General features: G+C 40.0%; 3 protein-coding genes across 3 annotated transcripts in view; 1 reads left to right on the top strand and 2 right to left on the bottom strand.

Annotated features, from left to right (window-relative positions):
• The window catches only part of LOC126407782 (cadherin EGF LAG seven-pass G-type receptor 1-like), a 35,468-nt gene extending 29,138 nt beyond the window's left edge, over nucleotides 1-6,330 (top strand). The window contains exons 30-34 of the mRNA XM_050072978.1: nucleotides 949-1,055; nucleotides 1,700-1,828; nucleotides 2,081-2,299; nucleotides 2,383-2,692; nucleotides 5,482-6,330. Of these exons, the coding sequence (XP_049928935.1) occupies nucleotides 949-1,055; nucleotides 1,700-1,828; nucleotides 2,081-2,299; nucleotides 2,383-2,692; nucleotides 5,482-5,500 (784 nt within the window). The 3' untranslated portion in view covers nucleotides 5,501-6,330. The remainder of the gene's footprint in view (nucleotides 1-948; nucleotides 1,056-1,699; nucleotides 1,829-2,080; nucleotides 2,300-2,382; nucleotides 2,693-5,481) is intronic.
• Nucleotides 6,331-9,889: 3,559 nt separating this feature from the next.
• On the bottom strand, nucleotides 9,890-11,114 carry LOC126407964 (gamma-crystallin M2-like). The gene is made up of 3 exons (XM_050073294.1): nucleotides 10,960-11,114; nucleotides 10,383-10,625; nucleotides 9,890-10,219 (listed from the first exon to the last, which is right to left on the bottom strand). The coding sequence occupies exons 1-3, from the start codon at nucleotides 10,987-10,989 to the stop codon at nucleotides 9,941-9,943; spliced, it is 552 nt and encodes a 183-aa protein (XP_049929251.1). The 5' UTR covers nucleotides 10,990-11,114; the 3' UTR covers nucleotides 9,890-9,940.
• A 4,821-nt stretch (nucleotides 11,115-15,935) lies between these two features.
• On the bottom strand, nucleotides 15,936-18,947 carry LOC126407963 (gamma-crystallin M2-like). The gene is made up of 3 exons (XM_050073293.1): nucleotides 18,794-18,947; nucleotides 17,258-17,500; nucleotides 15,936-16,265 (listed from the first exon to the last, which is right to left on the bottom strand). Exons 1-3 carry the CDS (start codon nucleotides 18,824-18,826, stop codon nucleotides 15,987-15,989), a joined length of 555 nt encoding a protein of 184 aa, XP_049929250.1. The 5' UTR covers nucleotides 18,827-18,947; the 3' UTR covers nucleotides 15,936-15,986.
• Between the last annotated feature and the right edge of the window lie 1,468 nt (nucleotides 18,948-20,415).

Raw genomic sequence — 20,415 nt, 5'->3', positions numbered from 1 at the left:
TGAATGACAGCTCACAACTCGCACCAACAATTGACGCTGCTCCGGTGTGAGTGTATTTTCTGGCTAGTGAAACATCCTGGTGCAGAATATTTACATTTACATTTCATCACATCTCGTCTCATCAGCGAAAATGAAACATATGCCGTGTCTCAAATCACGTACTTCTGTACTTACACTTAATATTTTGAGTGCATAAGTGCGTTCACACTGAGAAGTATGGAAAAATGCAGTGCACTATGAGTATCCGGATGATGCACTCAAAACGGTCAAGAAGTTGAGTGTGGAACAATGGACACTTCTTGCCCTCAATGGTCGCCATCTTGGCTAGGGATGGGCAGCACAAGCAAAAACACTATTCGAAAAACGTGGCAACTTTTTGACAATTTTTCGAATAATACATGTGTTTTTTTGCATTAAACACCACTATACTGTTGTCGGGTATAAGCCAGCAGTATGTTTATTGGGTTCATTTAGCAGGCTGTAATGATTTCGTATCGCGAACAATAACGCGAATGCTAATACTAGTTTACTAACTAGCTAATTTGTCATTTCCGGTAAGTGCACAACAGCTGCGTTTTGGTTGAGACAACACCACCCTGTTGAAATTTGCGCACTATGCCAATAAGTACATAGTGCACATAGTATACTACATGGAAGTGTACTAATGGAAGTATGTGATTTGAGACACAGCAATAGATTTCATCTTAGTTTTTATGATCAAGATCTATTTTTAGCTCGTCATCGTCTCGTTTTCATCATGGAAAAAAGGTTGACAAAAAAACTTTAGTCATAGTTTTCGTCATTGAAATTAACACCGGAAGGAAGTCCTACAATGCTCCAGGTTTTCACACCTAGGTATGAAAACCTACCCATGGAGCCGGTCTTCAGTCACTATCGGTCACTTCGGCATGTGACCATGTGATGTCACCATTGTATTCTGTTCTGCAGGAACGACTCAGGACTGAAGTGCCCCTCCTCTTCCAGCTCCACCAGAAAGTGTTTCCATGGTAACAACAACTCTGCCACCTTAACCCGAAAACAGTTCAGAAGAAAAGGTTCGTACACTTTTTAACTCTTATAGAAAGAAAAACAGAAACAAAAACAGCATCAGATGGACTGTATTCATAATCACTACACCACTATAATGTAAATAACCAGCACTGACCAGTGGACTTCACTACAAGCTGATTGGCTGTTGAAACAGGTGACGTGCTTTACGTTCTAAAACTAGCTGCCAGCGATTTGACCAGCTGAGTTGCAGGTGACACCATCAGCCGGCTTGAGTCAAGGTCAGACCGGCCACTTCACACCGCTGCAACTTTTCTCTGTAACGTTCTAAAATAATTTCATCTTGTTGTGAATCTTTGGTCTGAACTGGGTTTAAGATAAGGAGCTCACCGCAGAGAAAGCTTATCAAATGGGGGTCAGTGACATAATGTGTGTCAGTTTAGGGTCCTTGACATGACAACAGTGACTTAGACAGACATAAAAATTCAGAGAAATCTGAAATGTCACATTAAACCATCTTGTAATTTCACAAACAACACAGCAGGGGGCATCAGAGAGTTCAAATGAAAACAGCAATCACCAAAACAGGGCACTAGGGTTGATACCAGATCACTGAGATGTGACTTGTCAGTTTAATGAGATGCAGTGTGATCCAGGTCTGATCCTTATCCAAGTGTTTCTGTGATTTCAGACTCTGACAGCAGCTCAGACAGCAGCTCCGACGCTTCCTTTCATTCGTCTGACAGCGAGGACGAACGATTGAAACATCTGCGGAGCAACCAGCAACGAGAGGAGGAGAAGAAAAACACCATAGTGCAGGGTAACATACAGACACAGGAAATCAGTTCATAAAACAGAGGGTGACGGAAACTGTAATCTGTCAATAACAGTTTTTATTGATCAGATTGATCAGGTTTCAGTCCGAAGAAACTTCCTAAAATCAACAATCAACAATGTTTTATGTTTATTTCCAAACAAAAGTTTCTTTTTTATGGTGTTGCAAGGCGTTTGATGATATTCATGATGTCAGTTCATTACAACAAGTGTAACTCCTCCTCCTCTCCTGTCACAGGTCAAACTCTGTCCAATCACGTGCAGCCTTACTGGCTGGTGGATCCTCCCACAGTCACTGACAGTGAGCGGCGAAGTGAAGGAGGTGGAGGAGGTGAAGGGGGAGGTGAAGGTGCGGAGGTGAACCTCCGTGTGGAGACCAGAGTCAGCACCGACCAGCTGAACAACAGAGACCTGCCCAGCTCACCTGATAGTAACCAGCAGCCAATGAGACGACGAGGTGAGGATTATGCGAGCTGATGACCAATCAGGACGCTCCTTCTCTGAATGTAACTGATGTCCACCGTGTTTGTTTGTCTTCAGGGATCTTAAAGACCAGGACCCCCTCTCCCCTCAGTCCTCCTTCCCCCACAGTGACAGACATGAACAGAAAGAACCTCCTCATTGAAGCCCCACCCCTCTGCTGCTCCGCCACCTCATCTCCGACCAATCACAGCCTTCGTCAGGCTGTTGCCAGGGGAAACAGAGTTTGCGTTAAAATCGTTCCCCCACATTCCCCGCTGCTGCAGACACGCCCACCTCTGTCACCACGGCAACAGCACAGTGGAGTCACCATGTTAACCAGGACGAGGCTGATGACTTTGGACAGGAACGAAGAGAAAGACAAGTCAGAGTGAGTTTTTTTAAATACAACTTCAACTTCAGAGTTTCCAGTTGGGATGTTTCGGTGGTATGGGGAGGGCTGTAACCATGGGGGATGGGGCTATTGGTCTTTAATGGTGTTTGGGTGGGTGGAGTGTCAGGTGGCATCAACGTGAACGCCAGATCCAAAGGTTTCCCAGCAGAACATTGGATTGTGATTCTGATCGTTGTGTGTTTACATGTACAGTATAAACAGCCCGTCCTCATTACGAATTCATCAAATACCACTGCTTTGTCAGCGATCTGGACATTAGATATCAATGCACAAAGGCACCTTTAGCAGCGGTGTGATATGCACTGGGCGGCAGCAGCTGTTGACTGAAGTCACCAAATACCAGCACTATGTCAGTGGACGTCAACATAAGATACCGACGCACAAAGGAACCTTTCGTGGCTTTCTCAGCCACACCACCGGCAACTGCTCAGTATAAAGCACAACAAAATACCTATAGGGTGGGCAGGTGGATGTTGAGCTTATAGGACTTGTTGTTACAATCCCTAACAGTAATCGCCACTTCCCTGGTATCTTGTGTCTTGAGTGAAACTGCGGTAATCACTCCCTCCTTCATTGGCTGGTTGGCCCACGACACGTCCAGAGGGATAGACGCCAACACTTGGTGTCCCAGGTGTGCCCACCTCCGCTTTTACCCCTCACGTTGGACATCTTGCAGACCAGTTGGAGTCCTTCCTCTTCATCCCAAAGCCAACTGCTGGTTTGCTCAGCAGCCTCTGATAGTCACTTGATGGCTTGTCGGAAGGCCTGTCCTCAAACCCCCATACTCTACAGAAGCCTGGTTGATGATGTGGCTACAAATCCTCTACACCCAACCTCAACAGGGAGCACCTGGGTACGCCAGCCATTTTGTTCTGCCTCAGCTGCTAGGTCTGTGTTCTTCAGGCTTTTGCATTTTTAAGCTTCCCCAACTCCAGCCTTCCATGGTAGTGTTAGTTCCATGATGTACAAGGACTTCTGTGAGGTTGACCACAAGATCAGGTCCGGTCTGAGATTAGTTGTAGTAGTCTCTGGTGAAAAGCTTAGTCTCTGATCCAGGTCAACTTGCATTTTCCAGTCCTGGGCAGTATCCAGGAGGGTTGCTTCCACTCTTGCAGATGGTTATACAGGGTATTGTCCTGATCTTATGAAGGGGTCGGTGTTTAGGAGTCCAGGCACAGGGGGGTGGGAGGGCATTGGTGGTAAGTCTGCGACCTTCCAGGATGATTGCCAGTTGACGTAGGACCTGATTGTGCCTCCATGTGTAGCAGCCTGTGGGATGGAGCTGATCCTGAGCCTGCTGGTGAGGGACCACATGCTGCTGTTGAGCAAGTCTTTGAATACTTAACCAGTTGGTCTGCATACACCTTGAGAATTTGGCCAGAGATGCCATCAGGTCTAGTTGTCTTTTGTGAATGAATCCCTTCAAAGGATCTGCAGATATCGGCCCTGGATTTGACTCATGGGCCTTTTGTACTCAGCTGAGGAGTCGTTCTACAGAGAAGATGTTCAGCTAATCTCTGAGAGATGCAGAAATCACTTCAGCACTGCTGGTTTTTCCTCTTGTAGTCTGTGATGGTTTATAGTCCAGCCTAGGGATGTCACGATTACTTGAAATGCTGAAAAGATTATGCCGGGACGTGGGACCATATACAGTAGGTCAGCGCAACTCGCACGGAACGAAAACAAAGGTACATAAGCGGTGTCTCCGCGTGATGAAGTATGGATGAAGAAGACCCCCCCCCCCAAAAAAAATGGATAAAGTACTTGATGACGTTGCTGCTAGGCGACAAAGTAGACACCATGTTAAAGGCACATTTCATATATTCGACTGTTACAAGTTCAAATCCTTTTTTTAGTCGTCAGACTGTTTCAGTGTCAGTGTGCAATGTGGAAGATATACATAATGTCATCTCAAAGTCCTCAGTCAGTGAACATTTAGCATTAGTATTACCTTCTTTTGCTTCCTCCCATCTGTGTTGAGTAAATATTGGACTTGTCCTTCCAGCACGATGTCTGTTTCATTTATTATTAACACTGCACGAGATATGCTCTCTATTAACACTGCACGAGATATGCTCTCAATTTATTTGTGTAATTGTAATTTAAAGAGAACAAAAAGCACATCCTAGAAAAAACTTGACTGCTGGACCACAAAGAAGCATGTAGTAAAAGTAGAATCTGCACACTACTTTTTGGTTACTTTTCTTTGTTGCTATATTATTTTTGTTATGTTGGCATGGAAATAAATGAAACTTAAAGATCTATAAGGAGTGTTCATGTGATTTTACACATTTATAGTGTGAAATTAATTAATGCATAATAATCGTGATAATCGTAAAAACGTGATTATTTCTCTGACAATAATTGTACCAAGAAAATCTATAATCGTGACATCCCTAGTCCAGCCCACGCTTCTGGTAATGGAGCCCTGGTAGTTGACTCCAGTTTGTCCCTGTATTGTCTCTTTGCACTGCCTATAGCTCTCCGAAGCACATACCTGGACTGCCTGTGCTCCAAATCACCAGAGTTGTAGGGGTCACCCTTGCTATAAGTTTGGCTCTGACTTCCCTGTTAACTCAGGGACTTCTGATTCATGAATGTCCGTACAGTATTCCTTGTTGTGACATCATCAATGCATTTGCTAATGTAGCCAATGACTGCACCCAGGTCAGGGTCTATGATGATGTCCTAAAACACAAACACTGCTCCACCACTGATCTGTATCTGAAATTCCTCTTCATCAATCTGACTTCCTGTCGTTGCAGCGATGAAACTTCCATCTGAAGACTTTTCACCTCTGAGATTTACCTGAAGCTGTGGAAACAGGAACCACAGAAGAAGAGGAAGAAAAAGAAAAAGAAGAACCTGACCTGGATGTTAAAGGTCATGAGGTGAAGGAAAGGTGTGAAGGAGAATTCATCAGGAGTCAGGTAAAGACAGCTGACTGTAATGACGTCATAGACCCTGTAATGATGTGACGGAGGATGTTACTGACATGGGTCTGCTGTGGCCAAACTGCAATGTTCTGAAGATGGACAACTGAACGATTATCTTAAATACTAAAGATTATTATTATTATTATTATTATTTTTATTATTATCATCTTCGATACTTGGCCTCGTGTGTGCTTGTGTGTTCTATAAGCATATTGTTTCATCAACAGCTGAATGATGCATCACTTTAAATGTTGCTGCTGAAGAAACTGTGAAATGATCTCCTTTCCTTTGGTAAAGGATGCTCCAGTGTCTCCTATGCTAACGGGGATTTAAAAAAAAAAGGAAGCGCTGAAGCCCCTACCCTTACCAGCCCTTATCACAGCTGACACTGAGAAATAAACTCTGCTCCACAACAGCTAATGTTTGCTATGAAGCTGGGGGTCAGTGTTTTGTTTCAGGACAGATATTTTGTGTGCTGACTCTATGCCGGGTTCAAAAGTTCAGGGAAATCTAATGTTATTTTGAAATGAACACATCGGACTGTAGATATTCTGCATATATGTATTATTGCTGTAGATATGTTATATTTTTTATACTTCTGTAAAGCAGACAACTAATGTTTATGTATACATTTTTTACTTTGTTTGGAATTTAACATAAAAGTTTTTGATAATTTAATCATCAGGTGTTCAGACTATGATTTTACACTTAATCTCTATATATTTATATTTATTAACCAGAGTAAACTTTGTTACAGCTGTTTAAAGTTTGTCCTCACTGTAAAGAAAGAAACCAGAAATAAATAAAATAAAGTAAGGAGACTTTAAAAGGCATCGAACTGAAATCTCATCAGGTCAAAACTAATGATATTAATAATAATAAAACATTATTTATATTTAAAAATTGTATACAAAAAGATGTCACAAAATGAGCTTCACAAAAGATAAGAAATAATGCAATAAATGCAAACATCAAAAAACAAAAGAGCAATAGAAGAGATTTTAAAAATTAATTCAAAAATGAGAAAAATAATAAAAGACAAAATAATAAACAAATCATGATGTTTTATAAGAGTATACCTTAAACTACCAAGCAGTATACAAAGTCTTATTCAGAATGGTGTGTTACTACACTGTTGTAGTTTTACTGCATGAAAAGATACGAGTACTGCCTTTATATGTAACATTTTATTGTTTATTTTCCTTAATCTTTTATTTTTAGACTTAAAGAGTCCCGTAAAATGTATTAACGTAGTTCTTGTTGACATTCAGTTTCTCAGTATTTTCTTTTTTCAGAAAGAAACACTTGAAAGGATTTATTAATTAGACAAAGGTACATAAGCTGACAAACGTAACAAAAGTATATTAAGTATATAAAATTAAATTAATTAAATTAATTAAATTGATTAATAAAACAAACAGGCCAACAAGATAGGTACAGGAACAGGTTTCAGGGTAAATGGTTAAGGGTCAGGTACAGATACGGGTTTCAGGGTAAATGGTTCAGAATCAGACACAGGGACAGATTTTAAGATAAAGGGTTGACGGTCCTGTACAGAAAAGCATAGGGTATAGTCTTCAGAGTCAGATACAGGAACAGGTTTCAGGGTAAAGAGTTCAGGGTCAGGTAAAGGTATAGATTTCAAGGTAAAGGCTTCAGGGTCAGGTACAGGGACAGATTTCAGGTTGAAGGCTTTGGGGTCAGGTACAGGTATAGGTTTGGGGGTAAAGGCTTTAGGGTTAGGTACAAGAATAGTACGCATAATAAATGCCTGTTGTCATATAGAGCAGTGTTGTTAGGTTAACAGCTAGGGCTGCCCCTGAATTTTCCTAGTCGACCAATAGTTGTGGCCACTTCCTGTTGTCTGTCCTTTCAAATTAAATTACCACATGCTCCAGTCATATAGGTTTGGATTTGTATTGACAAGGCGCATTTGTTTGTTTGTTCCTTTTTTTTTTTTTTTTGTGACTAAGCGACCAGTGAAATCTTGCTGACTAATGACCTTTCTGGTCGACTAACATTTGGTCAACGATTGGGGGGCAGCCCTAGTATTTACAGTATGACATAAATACTTTGTAAAATTCTGTTTCAAATTCTGTAATTATTGATCTGGTCCCCTGCGAATTATTAACAGGGTTTTGTTTGTTTTTTTGTGATCAAATATTTTCTTTTTATTGGAAATCTTGGAAACATGGGCAGTCATAAATTACATTTTACAAAATTGGGAAACACAAAAGAAACACAAAAACACCACCCGGATTCCTCGATGTGAGTGGGATGTTCGACCAGACTGAGTCCCAGCTGAACTCTGGATCTGGATTTGGTAGGTAAGTCATTCCACCACCTGGTGTCGACAGTTAAGGGTCCATAGGTATGTTCTAACAAATGTAAGTACAGCAATGATACCAGACCCCTGGATGGCCTAACACTGTTGATTAGCTTATGTAAAGGGTGCATTGCAAGGGGAGTCTGCCAAGGGACCCCATAGGCTTTCATAGATGATCTCAGTTGCAAATAGAAAAAACAGAGGTACCAGGTAAATTAAAACTAGCCCATTCTGACCAAATAAGTCCCCCAGTGTGTGAATCCCTCTAGAGCTCAAACCCGGAAACATAATAGGACGTCCACCTACTAGAAGACCAAGATTGTTGAATGCAGGGGATAGTACATTCCATTTTGAAGTGATCTTACAAAGTTTTTCTGCAGCTCTCCAGACAGTTACTAGATTTACTAGATATTTGTGTTACTAATTTTGAAATTAGGTAGCAAAAGGCCACCATCAGCTTTAGCTCGCTGTAACAAGGAAATCTTGAGACGGGGGCACTTCTCATGCCAAACAAATTTAGAGACAGCATCATGGAGTTTATTCCAATATTGGTTTGGAGGTGGCAAAATTACAAAATTGACCCAGGGTAGGATATTCATTTTTACAATCGACACTCGGGCTTGGAGCAAATTGGGTAGAGATGACCATCTGTTTAAATCAAGGCAAATTTTGTGGAGGGTATTCTCAAAATTGTGTTTTATAATAGATTGAATGGAGGGGAAAATGTCTATACCTAAATATTTGAACCGTTTCACAATTGGAATTAGAGGTGATAAAGTGGTGGATCTCATCACATCATTCAGTGGCATAAGGGCATATTTCGACCAATTTATTTTATAGCCCGAGATGCCACTAAACTGGTCGAAAATAGAAAGCACATGGGCAATCAACTGGGGAGCCTTCTCAACAAACAATAAATTGTCGTCAGCGTATAAGCTGATGCGGTGTTGAGTGCCATTAATCGAGATAGGGGAGATCAGAGAGGACTCCCGCATTGTCTGGGCGAGTGGCTCCAGGGAGAGGGCAAATAGGAGTGGACTTAGGGGGCATCCCTGACGAGATCCCTTGCCTATCCTAAACGGTGAGGAGCAGATCTTCCCAGTTAACACCATGGTGGTTGGATTATAGTACAGCACTTTAACCAAACTAATAAATGTGGCACCAAAACCCATTGTTCTAAGTACGGACCACAAATAGGGCCACTCGAGCCGATCAAATGCCTTCATGGTGTCTGACGAGAGCACAGCAGTTGGGGGCAGCAAGTTCGCCGCACCATCAATAATTTGCAATAGTCTTCTGACGTTATCGGATGCTAATCTGGACTCAGTAAAACCAGTTTGGTCACAGTGGACCAATTTAGTCATATACCTTTGCAACCGTCGCGCCAGCAAAAATCTTGAGGTCTGAATTTAGGAGAGATATAGGTCTATAATTCGCACACTCCATGGGATCCTTGTTCTTTTTTAGTAGTAGGGATATAACGGCCGGATTAACATCCCTAGAGAAGGCCCCTTTTTCAATAGCATGTTGGAACATATCTAGCATTGGTGGGCCGAGGCAATCTCAAAATGTAAGATACAATTCAGGCAGTATCCCGTCGAATCCGGGCGACTTGCCTTTACTCATAGCTTGAGCTGCCTCTCTTATCTCCTCCAAGGAAATAGGCACATCCAAGGCCACAGCATCAGTACTGCTGAGCTTTGGTAACTGGATCCTAGACAGAAACTATTAACTGGGTATTAAAAACACTAGTATATGAATATATTTATAGTCCCTCTTCGGTACAAAGTTGTTACCCTGTTATTCCCCTACCTCTTGGCTTCTTCCCCTGCACACTTTTGTCTCTAAGTATTCAGAATTTTATCAAAAATAAAATCAACCTCGATGCAACAGAGCAGGCAGTAAACCGTGTTAAGTCAAACAGAACTTTATTGATACAGCTTTGGTGTTTCCATGGTGACTCTAATAGTAAGAGTCCATGATGCGCTTCATGCTCATGAACCTCATGTTGTTCATGCCCATGTTCATGAAGTTCCTGTACTCTCCAGGCCTCATGTACATCATCCTGCCTCTGTAGTGGGGCTGCTCGTACATCAGCCAGTGTCCGTCCATCACGTTACAGGACATGCAGTTGGACATGCGGTAACGGTCCATGACGTTGTCGCAGTCGTCCATCAGCTCGTGCATGTGGCCTCCGAAGTTCTCCCTCTCATAGATCCTCATCTTGTAGGAGCCACGGTGCTGAAACATACAATCAGTCATCAACAGTTATTGCCTGACTGTTGCTATGGTTGCCAGTAACAATACACATTTTTGGTAATATTATAAAGATGAGGTCATGTGTTAGAAGAGACTGGAGTCACATCAGTCAGTAGAATGAAAAAGACTGGTTGTGTGCGGTTACCATGGGGATCATGCGGCAGGACCTGATGCAGTCGTTCATTCCCATCATGCTCTGGTAGTCAGAGTACTCGCCCCTCCTCAGGAAATACTGGTTGCCCATGAAGTTGGTGCGGTCATAGACCATGAAGCAGCCTCTCTCCACCCTGCAGGAGTGACACCTGCTCAGGTAGGAGGACATGTCGGCGCAGTCGCTGCTGCACTCATAGGAACGACCCTGGAAGTTCTTGTCCTCGTAGAAGATGACCTGAGTGGGAGACAGAGAGAGACGGCCGTGAACGTGATGAAACATCTTTCTATCAGAGCAAAAGAACAAAAGTGCACAACTGGAACTTTTTTTTACAAGGTGACATCATGAACGCTGATGGTGCTGGAGAGTTTACATCGAGATCTAATTCTGTTTCCAGGAGAAAGATTTGACTGCAGGGTCGAGACTGTAGCTCACCACAGCTGACTTTGACTAGACTCAAAACATTTATGGTTCTTCTGAATCTCGTCCAAAGTTATTTTATATATTTGTATGATGGAATATAAGTTAATAAACCATCTAAATAGCCTGTTCCTTGTTCTAATGTTCTCACCCTGCCCATGTTCATGCTGCTGGAAGTCATGTTGCCTCTCTGGTTGCTCAGCTGGTTGCTGATGCTGCTGTTGTCAGTGGTGGATGTGTGTTACCTGTGGAGCAGCTGCTGCTCTTTATAGCACCTGAGCAACTGAAGCCTTTTGTCTAAACAGCCTGAGCCAGCAGGGCGTCATAAAAGAGACGCTCAGTGTTCGGCATTTCTCTTAGAAACTACAGACAAAGAGCTACAGACAGCAGCTGTGTGTCTCCTTCAGTCCTCTGTTCACTCTGTGCACGATGCTTTCTGGAAACCGACAGACTGTGTTTTTAACATACATATATGTCAATATACATACACATACATATACAGTGATGTAAAGAGAGATATTTTAAACATTAATCTTGAAATATAAAGAATCTGAAGACAATTAAACTGGCAGACTGTGTCAAATACACAGTTTTTAACATTATTCTCTAAAAAAATAAACAAAAAAAATAACTGTTATTTAACTCTCACACCACATAAAATACAGAACATCAGAATAATTATGGCAAATAACCCTAATATTTGTGTTGAAATTTTGTGTCAGACTTTTAATGAAAACAGGTGGCAGCTATTTACGCAAAAAAAAAAAAATGTTTCTTTCTTTTACTTCTGTAAAGAAAATCTGGGATTTGACCCAGTAACAGCAGAAATTGCTATAGATTTGGAATAAAATGCGTTGCGTCAAAACATTTTGAACTGAAAGTATGAAATGTTAAATTAAATATTTAAAAAAACAACAGACAAACAGCTCAGTACTGTACTGATTTCATAACTGAACAGAAATGTAAAAAAACGTAAAGCGTATGAAACAAAACAAGTCTTACTGTTCAAAAGAGAACCATAAACAAAACTGTTAAGTAAATACTAGTCATACATCAGATTACCAAATTATGTATGATGAGAAAACCATTTTTGACTTAACAGACTTAAACTATGACACATTATAATGTAGTCGTTAATAAACATAAGCTAAAACACATTATAATATAGTCCTAAACAGACATAAACTAACCGTAACTCAATATAATGTTGGAAACAGATATCAATCCATTCTAATTAGTTGTGTTATTAGCCATACTCTGATTGGTTTGTTTTCTCATTGATTTGTTTTCTCATTTGTTGTTGTTTATATGTATTCTGGTTGGTTTGTGTTCTAATTGGTTGGTCTGTAGACATTCTCTGATTGGTTGCCGTATAGATGTATTCTCATTTTGTGAACTCACAGTCACATCTGGGACCACCAACCACAGATTTCACCAAGTTCCTGCCCTCAGCTCCATCTAAACTAGGGGGGCATTTCATCATACTAGCGTGTGTCCTTGCTTCCTTAGGGTGGCTGTAGCTCAGTTGGGTTGACCACTAATCAGGGTCAGATACAACAACACACAAGCCGACAGTTGGCTGTTGGTCAAAGTTGAGCAGTTGGTGAGCGCCTGTGTGGTGTGTCCCGTAGCGTTGCCCCTCGTCACCCCCCATCGTCTTTTTTCCCGCCAATTCAGCATGTTGAATTGCCGTTAGCAACAGTAGACCTGTCTGTGAATGAAATCACTCTGATTGGCAGTTCAGCTCAGTGTATAAGATGAAAAAAAGAAATGAGGAAAGTAAACAAACAGCTACAATCAGGAGGGAGTGAGACCACAACCAGCTTGTTACATAGGTAAAATTAGCTATTGAGCTCTTTTGCCCAAATGTTTCCAGATGGTTTGAGTTATTTTTCACTGGCGGACGGTAAATACGCTCTGTTCTTTCAACACTGGATTGCGTTGTTAATGTGCTAATTCGCTAAATAACGTCAAAACAGTGTTCCAGTTTCCCTTTTTGAATGAGGAGAACAGACAACTGCTGGCTGCTGAATTATTTCCTCTCATGCAGGCCCAAAATGTCCATGCTGGTTGACTGTCAGCTGTAGTCTTTGTAGTGTGTTCTTGTGCAACTATTTTGGTCAAAACACGGCGACATCAGGCGATGCAGCAGGGGGCCTTCACAGCCACCAGTTCTCTGAAGTTGGTTTGGTGTGTCAGTTACTTATGATGTGCTGCACAACTGTATCACCTGTCAAACCAAGTGAATGTACCCCTTATGTAACATCAATTTCAAAGCCTTCCAGTATCTTTCATAGATAGATAGATAGATAGATAGATAGTGATTGTGATGTGGGAATAAACTGTGTTAATAAAGACTCATGGTGAAGGTGAATCATTATACGTCATGGAACCATAGACTGTACTGGATGTAACTACGATGATGTCACCCATTGGTTTGTGGACTCCTATTTTGAAGCGTAGAGTTCAGAATTTCGGCCATTTTGTTTTGGGGAGTTCTTCTGGAGCCAGACATGACAATATTTGGGCGAGAGGGTGGAGCTGCAGAGGAGCGAGGGATGAATCTGACTCAGACTATGGTGACACCTCATGGTCCTTGTCTCCTTGTGGTGATTTAAGTGATTGGAAGACCCTCCATGATGGCAGAGGGGGGATGATTTCCAGGTAACAGGAGGACTGACCAAAGGATTGGAAATCAGTTCAGCTGGTTCCTGAGAACCTGAAGCTCTGCTGTGAGGAACAGGCAACATTATGTGGTTATCTGAGCAGGTGACCTTAGGCTGGAAGAAGGGATTTATTATTGAATCTGACTTGAAACACTTCTACCAACGAACCTCACAGAGGCTGACTGACTGTATCAGGGTTCAGGACCAAAGCACACTTTTAGGGCTCAGTGATGCTCAATGTTAGATATGTATACACACACGGACGGATGCCTTGTTCCCACTTATGTATGTGTATGGAGACGAGGCACTGGGAAGTCCATTCATTCCTATGAGAATCTCCGTGATAGCCGATGTGCCTGTGAAACTCCTTTTCTTAGATTTCGGTCAGGGATTTACCTTGAGTGCGTTAAAAAATTGAACTTTTGTGGTGGATTTTGGAGAGACTGTATGACAGTGTGCTAACTTAGCTAACAGGCTATTTCCTTCAATTCAGTTGCCTGTGTTGATTGTCAAGTGAGTTTGTATGATTGAAAATAACTTGTTTATCTTGTTTTAACACATTGTGAATCTGAGTAATGCTATTTTGCTAAAATATGGTTATACATTATATACAGTCAGAGTGTCATTATGACTTGTTCAGCCGTTCACACATATTTTTGATTAAATATTTTGCAAACATGCCACATACCTGGCAGGTCCTGTTTCTGTCCCGATAATGTCCCAACTGCATATTCCAAACTACTGGTTGGTGAAAAACCATAAACTGTGGAAAACAGAACAAATTCTAAGACAGACAAATTCTATCAGGTTTCTATCCATCTGTAAAGAAATGCACTTCCTTGCGTTGGACACTAGAGGCATCATGTGTATATTTATGGATCTACAGACACGAGTCACATACGTAATTGGAAACCAGGCGGGAGCCTTCTGTCCGTTCCGCATTCATTTCAACAGTATTTGTGCACATTTTCTGAAAGCTTACAGATATGGACGAAACAGAGACGCACCACCGGAGATCAAGGAGGCAGTGTAACATAATTCAAGCAAGATATGACGGTAGGAGACGACAAAGACATTTTTAAAATGGTGGAATGGAACAAATCGGTAATATAGTGAAAAGAAATCTCCATTGACATGTTGTTAGGTATTTAATGGCCTCGCAAACCACCATGGTCTACTGCAGGGGTGTATAAACTTTTTTGAATGGGGGCCAGATAAAATAATGTAAAAATACCTGGGGGCCAACTGATTTTCGCATCAAATGGGTTTAAAAAAATGTGAGAGAAATGCAACCATTTTTATCTTTTAATGATTTATTACTACTTGATGCCTGTCTACAAACTGTATGATAGTCCTATCATTGTGAGGTGAAAGGTAAAAATGCAAAGTGATCTTGCTCGATTAACCATTATTGTGTAAGGGCCACATATGGTATATTTTGAAAGTCAAGCCGAGGGCCAATTAAAATTGGTCTGTGGGCCACAATTGGCCCCCGGGCCAGACTTTGGACATGCCTGGTCTACTGCCTCCTTTAAAAGTTACATTATTTTGACTTCCTCCACCCTTGCCTCATTTTTTTGTTGTCTAAACCTTTGACTTTGCCCTCTAGTGCCACCTATTGGCTGTATATACTATCATAAAGGACTCGTGGAAGTATTACGGCAGTCACATTTACAATGTTCGAAACCGACGGATCTATTTGTACGCAAAGGGAGAATTAATGAGCCCTTAGTTAGCCCTGAGAATAAAAACTGAATAAAATTTGTGATTTTAGGTGATGTAAATAACAATGAGTTTTTATTTGAGAACATGCAGCTAACTCACAACTTCAATTCACAACTCATATTATTTATTTATTTACAGTAGTTTTTAATTAGAGTCATTCTCATTGCTGATTGGATTTTATTGTGAAACATCTGTCAAAGAGATGTTGTTTCAATAAGAGTTTAACAATAAAGAAACAGTATTACTGATTCATTATAATGCAGATAATAAAGACCACCTTTAAGTAAATAATGTTGAGGTAAATGAGACAGACAATAAACTTGATTTAAACTAAAAGTAAAACTTTATTGTTTCTGCGTTGTTGACAGTGTTCAGTAGCAGGACTCCATGATGCGCCTCATGTTCATGGAGCTCCTGTACTGGAGGCCTCATGTACATCATCCTGCCTCAACAACCAATTGTCATAAAGGAAACTATCACCAATTACATCGCCAACTGTAACCTCATTTTACCGATTTTCAATATTTCTGTACCCGGCAAATTATTTACGAGGTACTTTACTTTTTAAAAATACTGATATATAAATATATTTATAGTCTCTCCTCAGTACAAAGTTTTTACCCTGTTATTCCCCTACCTCTTGGCTTCTTCCCCTGCACACTTTTGTCTCTAAGTATTCATAATTTTATCAAAAATAAAATCAACCTCGATGCAACAGAGCAGACAGTAAACTGTGTTCAGTCAAATAGAACTTTATTGATACAGCTTCAGTGTTTCCATGGTGACTCTAATAGTAAGAGTCCATGATGCGCTTCATGCTCATGAACCTCATGTTGTTCATGCCCATGTTCATGAAGCTCCTGTACTCTCCAGGCCTCATGTACATCATCCTGCCTCTGTAGTGGGGCTGCTCGTACATCAGCCAGTGTCCGTCCATCACGTGACAGGACATGCAGTTGGACATGCGGTAACGGTCCATGACGTTGTCGCAGTCGTCCATCAGCTCGTGCATGTGGCCTCCGAAGTTCTCCCTCTCATAGATCCTCATCCTGTAGGAGCCGCGGTGCTGAAACATACAATCAATCATCAGCATTCATATTGTGTTAAGGTTAAAGGCTTGGCCAAAATTATGCGGACAGCCAGATAAATACCTGATATAGAGCAGCATTTTAACAATATCATCCTTTAAAATGCAAACAGATTAGCAATCCTTAATGTGTAAAGAAATCATTAAGCACAAATCTAATTAAATACATTTAATTACATAGTACAATTTAATGAGTGTATGGCTTCTGTCTTAATTTATATTTAATTTGAATTTTTTGACAAATCCATTATTTATCAGTATTATTATAAAATTAATTTCTTTAATTTTCCTCATAAATAAGCTGCTGCTGACACTGACACCTGTCTCTGATTATCTGCTGCAATGCCCTGTTTAAACTGCTCTGGCCTGCCTACCACCTCCACCCCAGCTCCTCCTTTTCATGCTCTGTCTAACTTATCAATGTCATTTCTGTTTGTCATTGATGCTGCTCTGTTCTGTTCCTGGGGGGTCTTTGCTGCTGCTCTCCCTGCCTTAGGCTCTCCATGTAGGTGCATGGAAGGGCAGGAAGGTGGCCTCTGTCTACCTCAGGCTTTCCTCATTTGCACGTGGAAGGGCAGAGAGGTGTGCTCTCTCTGCCTTAGGCTTTCCATGTAGGCACATGGAAGGGCAGCGGGGTGTGCTCTCTCCATCTTAGGGTTTTTGCATAAGCCTAAGAAAGGCAGAGAGGCCCCAGAACAGAGCCATACAACCAAATATAATACTGCAAATGGAAATAAAGTTTTCTTTTACTAAAGTGTTCCTGACTGAACTGATGTTCTACTCAACAACTTAACTTCACTGTAACTACATGAACTCTGTTTACGCTCTGCAGACACACCTTAACACTACAGGTGATGTCATGTGCTTCCTGTTACTTCATTTCTGTCTAATGTCAGTGTTTTTGTTCAATACAGTCGTATCATCTGATTGTCCTGATCCATAGTAATGAAGAAGACTGGTTGTGCGGTTACCATGGGGATCATGCGGCAGGACCTGATGCAGTCGCTCATTCCCATCATGCTCTGGTAGTCGGAGTACTCGCCCCTCCTCAGGAAGAACTGGTTGCCCATGAAGTTGGTGCGGTCATAGACCATGAAGCAGCCTCTCTGCACCCTGCAGGAGTGACACCTGCTCAGGTAGGAGGACATGTCGGAGCAGTCGCTGCTGCACTCGTAGGAACGACCCTGGAAGTTCCTGTCCTCGTAGAAGATGACCTGAGAGGGAGACAGAGGACATGTTTTAATGACTGATGGAGATCAGACTCGGTTGGGCTGCGAGAACCTGCAGCAGGAGTCCTGCTAATCCCTCATGTCCATCATGAATCCAGATGAACAGCTACAGATAATGTGTACAGTAACAGTGTTTCTTCATTAAAACAGCACTTGTTTGAACATGTCTTAAAATCAAAGTTCTTTGTTGCTCCTCTGCAGCTGCTTCATTATTTTAAAATCGAGATGTGTAACTCATAGATATAATACAGACTTACTGTCATGGTTTCAGACAGCTCGGGATGTTTTATGGACACATTTAGGTTGTTTTTAAAACAGCTCTAAGGAGGAGTTTTTAATTGGATGTCTCTATAAAACCTACAGAAACATCAAGATATGTAATGTGTCTGTTTAATATATGAAATACATTGTGAGACATATTCAATATCTGAATGTATGCTGGTGACTAAAAGAAAGTTGACTTTGAGAGTCACAAATAGAGGCATGACTTAATCACTATGCATTCTGCAAACAGCTGTGTTTAAAATTGAAAATAGTATTAATTGCTTGTTTGTATGTGTCTATGGATATGTATATATACAGTATGTACGTATGTGTATATGTAGATTAATAATACAGTATATGTGTATGTGTCTATGTATTTATACAATATATGTATATGTATGTTTGGATATCTACACTTATCTATATATACATGTACATACACAGTATATATACATATGTGTGTATGTGTGTATGTATGTCTATGTGTCTATGTATATTTACATATACAGTATATATGTTTGTATATGTATGTGTGTGTGTATGTATATATATATATATATATATATATAACATATACATATTTGTGTATATGCATCTATGTACATTTATATATACTGTATATATGTATATTCACATTTACAGTTTATGTGCATATATGTGAATATGTGTATAATTATATATATACTGTATATGTGTTTGTGAGTGTGTATATGTGGGTGATGTTGATCAGAAGCCTTTGGAGGCAGATTTCTGATTTCAGATTTTGGTTGCAGAAATATAAATGTCGTGACAGAGTTTATAAATATTATGATCCACATATACATGATCCATAAAATAAAGTTTTACCTAAAATTATATTTTTTACCTAGTTATTTTTGGTGTCAGGTGAAAACCTCATATCTCCAAAGGCTGAAGCTTTGTTCGGAATACTGTGTGTTATCGATCGTCATGTCATGTCTTTCTGAGTGATGTGTGTGAGGAAGTTTGGAAGAAATAGTGCATGCTGGGACTTACCCTGCTCATCATGTTCATGTCGGTGGCGGACATGTTGTCGTGTTGTTGACGTGCTGCTCTGTGCTGACGGAGGTGGACTGCCTTCCCACCTGCGTGAGCTCATTGCTTTTATACACCTGAGTGTCCCTCACTGCACTGTGTGTCAGAGTGCTGAATCAGCACACACACAAAGCCTCTTTGAAAGGGTTAACAAAGACTGTGTGAGGCCTTCAGCTGCTGGTTTCATCAACAGCAGCACTTTGTTACGGAGAACAACACACCTGTCTGCACCTTTAACCCATTTTCTGACAGCATCATATATGAACTGGTGTGCCATAACACATCTACAGAAACACACTGATGACCATTAATCAATAGTAATAACCTATAGTGAAGTATGAGGAGTCATTCAAACACAAAGGAAACTGTGTCAGAAAATATTTGCCACTCTGTCTGTGGACATGCAAGCTTTTAGGTAGACATTTACTACGATTCCCACAGTGCATTTCTCTAATAAACTTCCAATCTCAAAGCTTTAAATTCTGTAAACCATGAGCTCAAATTAGACTCAAATTACTACACCTACAGTTCCCTTGACCAGAGCTGTACCTGAACTCTAAGTGCAATATTTGCAAAGTCGAAATAAAGAAAATATTTTAATCTTTGCAGATGATTCTGTTACATGAATAGAAGTTCTGCTGTGTTTTTAACTGACTCCCCTTGACTTTATCATAAACACATGCTTAACACAATACTCTATTATCAGTATAAACATGTTTAACACAGATGCTACTTTATTATAAATATAAACATGTTTAACACAGATGCAACTTTATTATAAATATAAACATGTTTAACACGGATGGTACTTTATTATAAATATAAACATGTTTAACACGGATGCTACTTTATTATAAATATAAACATGTTTAACACGGATGCTACTTTATTATAAATATAAACATGTTTAACACGGATGCAACTTTATTATAAATATAAACATGTTTAACACGGATGCTACTTTATTATAAATATAAACATGTTTAACACACATTGATCATATTCTTCTTGTTTGTTGTAGTTTGTTTTACTTTATTATAAATATAGCCACACTTTTAACACGTGTTACATTATAAATATAAACACGTGTGTAACACACATATTACTTTATTTTATATATATATATATATATATATATAACACGGTTTATCACATGTTATATTACGATTCAAAAACACACATTTAACACACGTTACTTTATTATAAATATAAACACATGTTTAACTCACATGTTACTTTATTATAAATATAAACACACGTTTAACACACATGTCACTTTATTATAAATAGAAACACTTTTAACACACGTTACTTTATTATGAATATAAACACATTTAACACGCATGTTACTGTATTTTAAATATAAACACATGTTTAACACATGTTACATTATACATATAAACACATGTTTAACACACATGTTACTTTATTATAAATATAATCATATGTTTATCACACGTTACTTTATTAGAAAAATAAATTCACGTTTAACAAACATTATTTTATTGTAAGTATAAACACATGTTAAACATACATGTCACTTTATTATAAATATAAACACATGTCAAACACACATGTAACAT

This window comes from Epinephelus moara, chromosome 20, assembly GCF_006386435.1.
Source record: "Epinephelus moara isolate mb chromosome 20, YSFRI_EMoa_1.0, whole genome shotgun sequence".
NCBI lineage: Eukaryota > Metazoa > Chordata > Actinopteri > Perciformes > Serranidae > Epinephelus > Epinephelus moara.
Note: the sequence above shows the minus strand (reverse complement) of the source record. Positions and strands in the feature narration are given on the sequence as shown.

What these genes read in the sequence shown, in the direction of transcription:
- LOC126407964 (XM_050073294.1), bottom strand. Translation starts at nt 10,989, where the DNA reads ATGACTTCCAGCAGCATGAACATGGGCAGG. An exon ending in GCAGCATGAACATGGGCAGG is followed by an intron (nt 10,626 to 10,959) that starts GTGAGAACATTA and finishes TCTCCCACTCAG; the next exon opens with GTCATCTTCTACGAGGACAA. An exon ending in CCTGCCGCATGATCCCCATG is followed by an intron (nt 10,220 to 10,382) that starts GTAACCGCACAC and finishes TGTATGTTTCAG; the next exon opens with CACCGTGGCTCCTACAAGAT.
- LOC126407963 (XM_050073293.1), bottom strand. Translation starts at nt 18,826, where the DNA reads ATGTCCGCCACCGACATGAACATGATGAGCAGG. An exon ending in ACATGAACATGATGAGCAGG is followed by an intron (nt 17,501 to 18,793) that starts GTAAGTCCCAGC and finishes TCTCCCTCTCAG; the next exon opens with GTCATCTTCTACGAGGACAG. An exon ending in CCTGCCGCATGATCCCCATG is followed by an intron (nt 16,266 to 17,257) that starts GTAACCGCACAA and finishes TGTATGTTTCAG; the next exon opens with CACCGCGGCTCCTACAGGAT.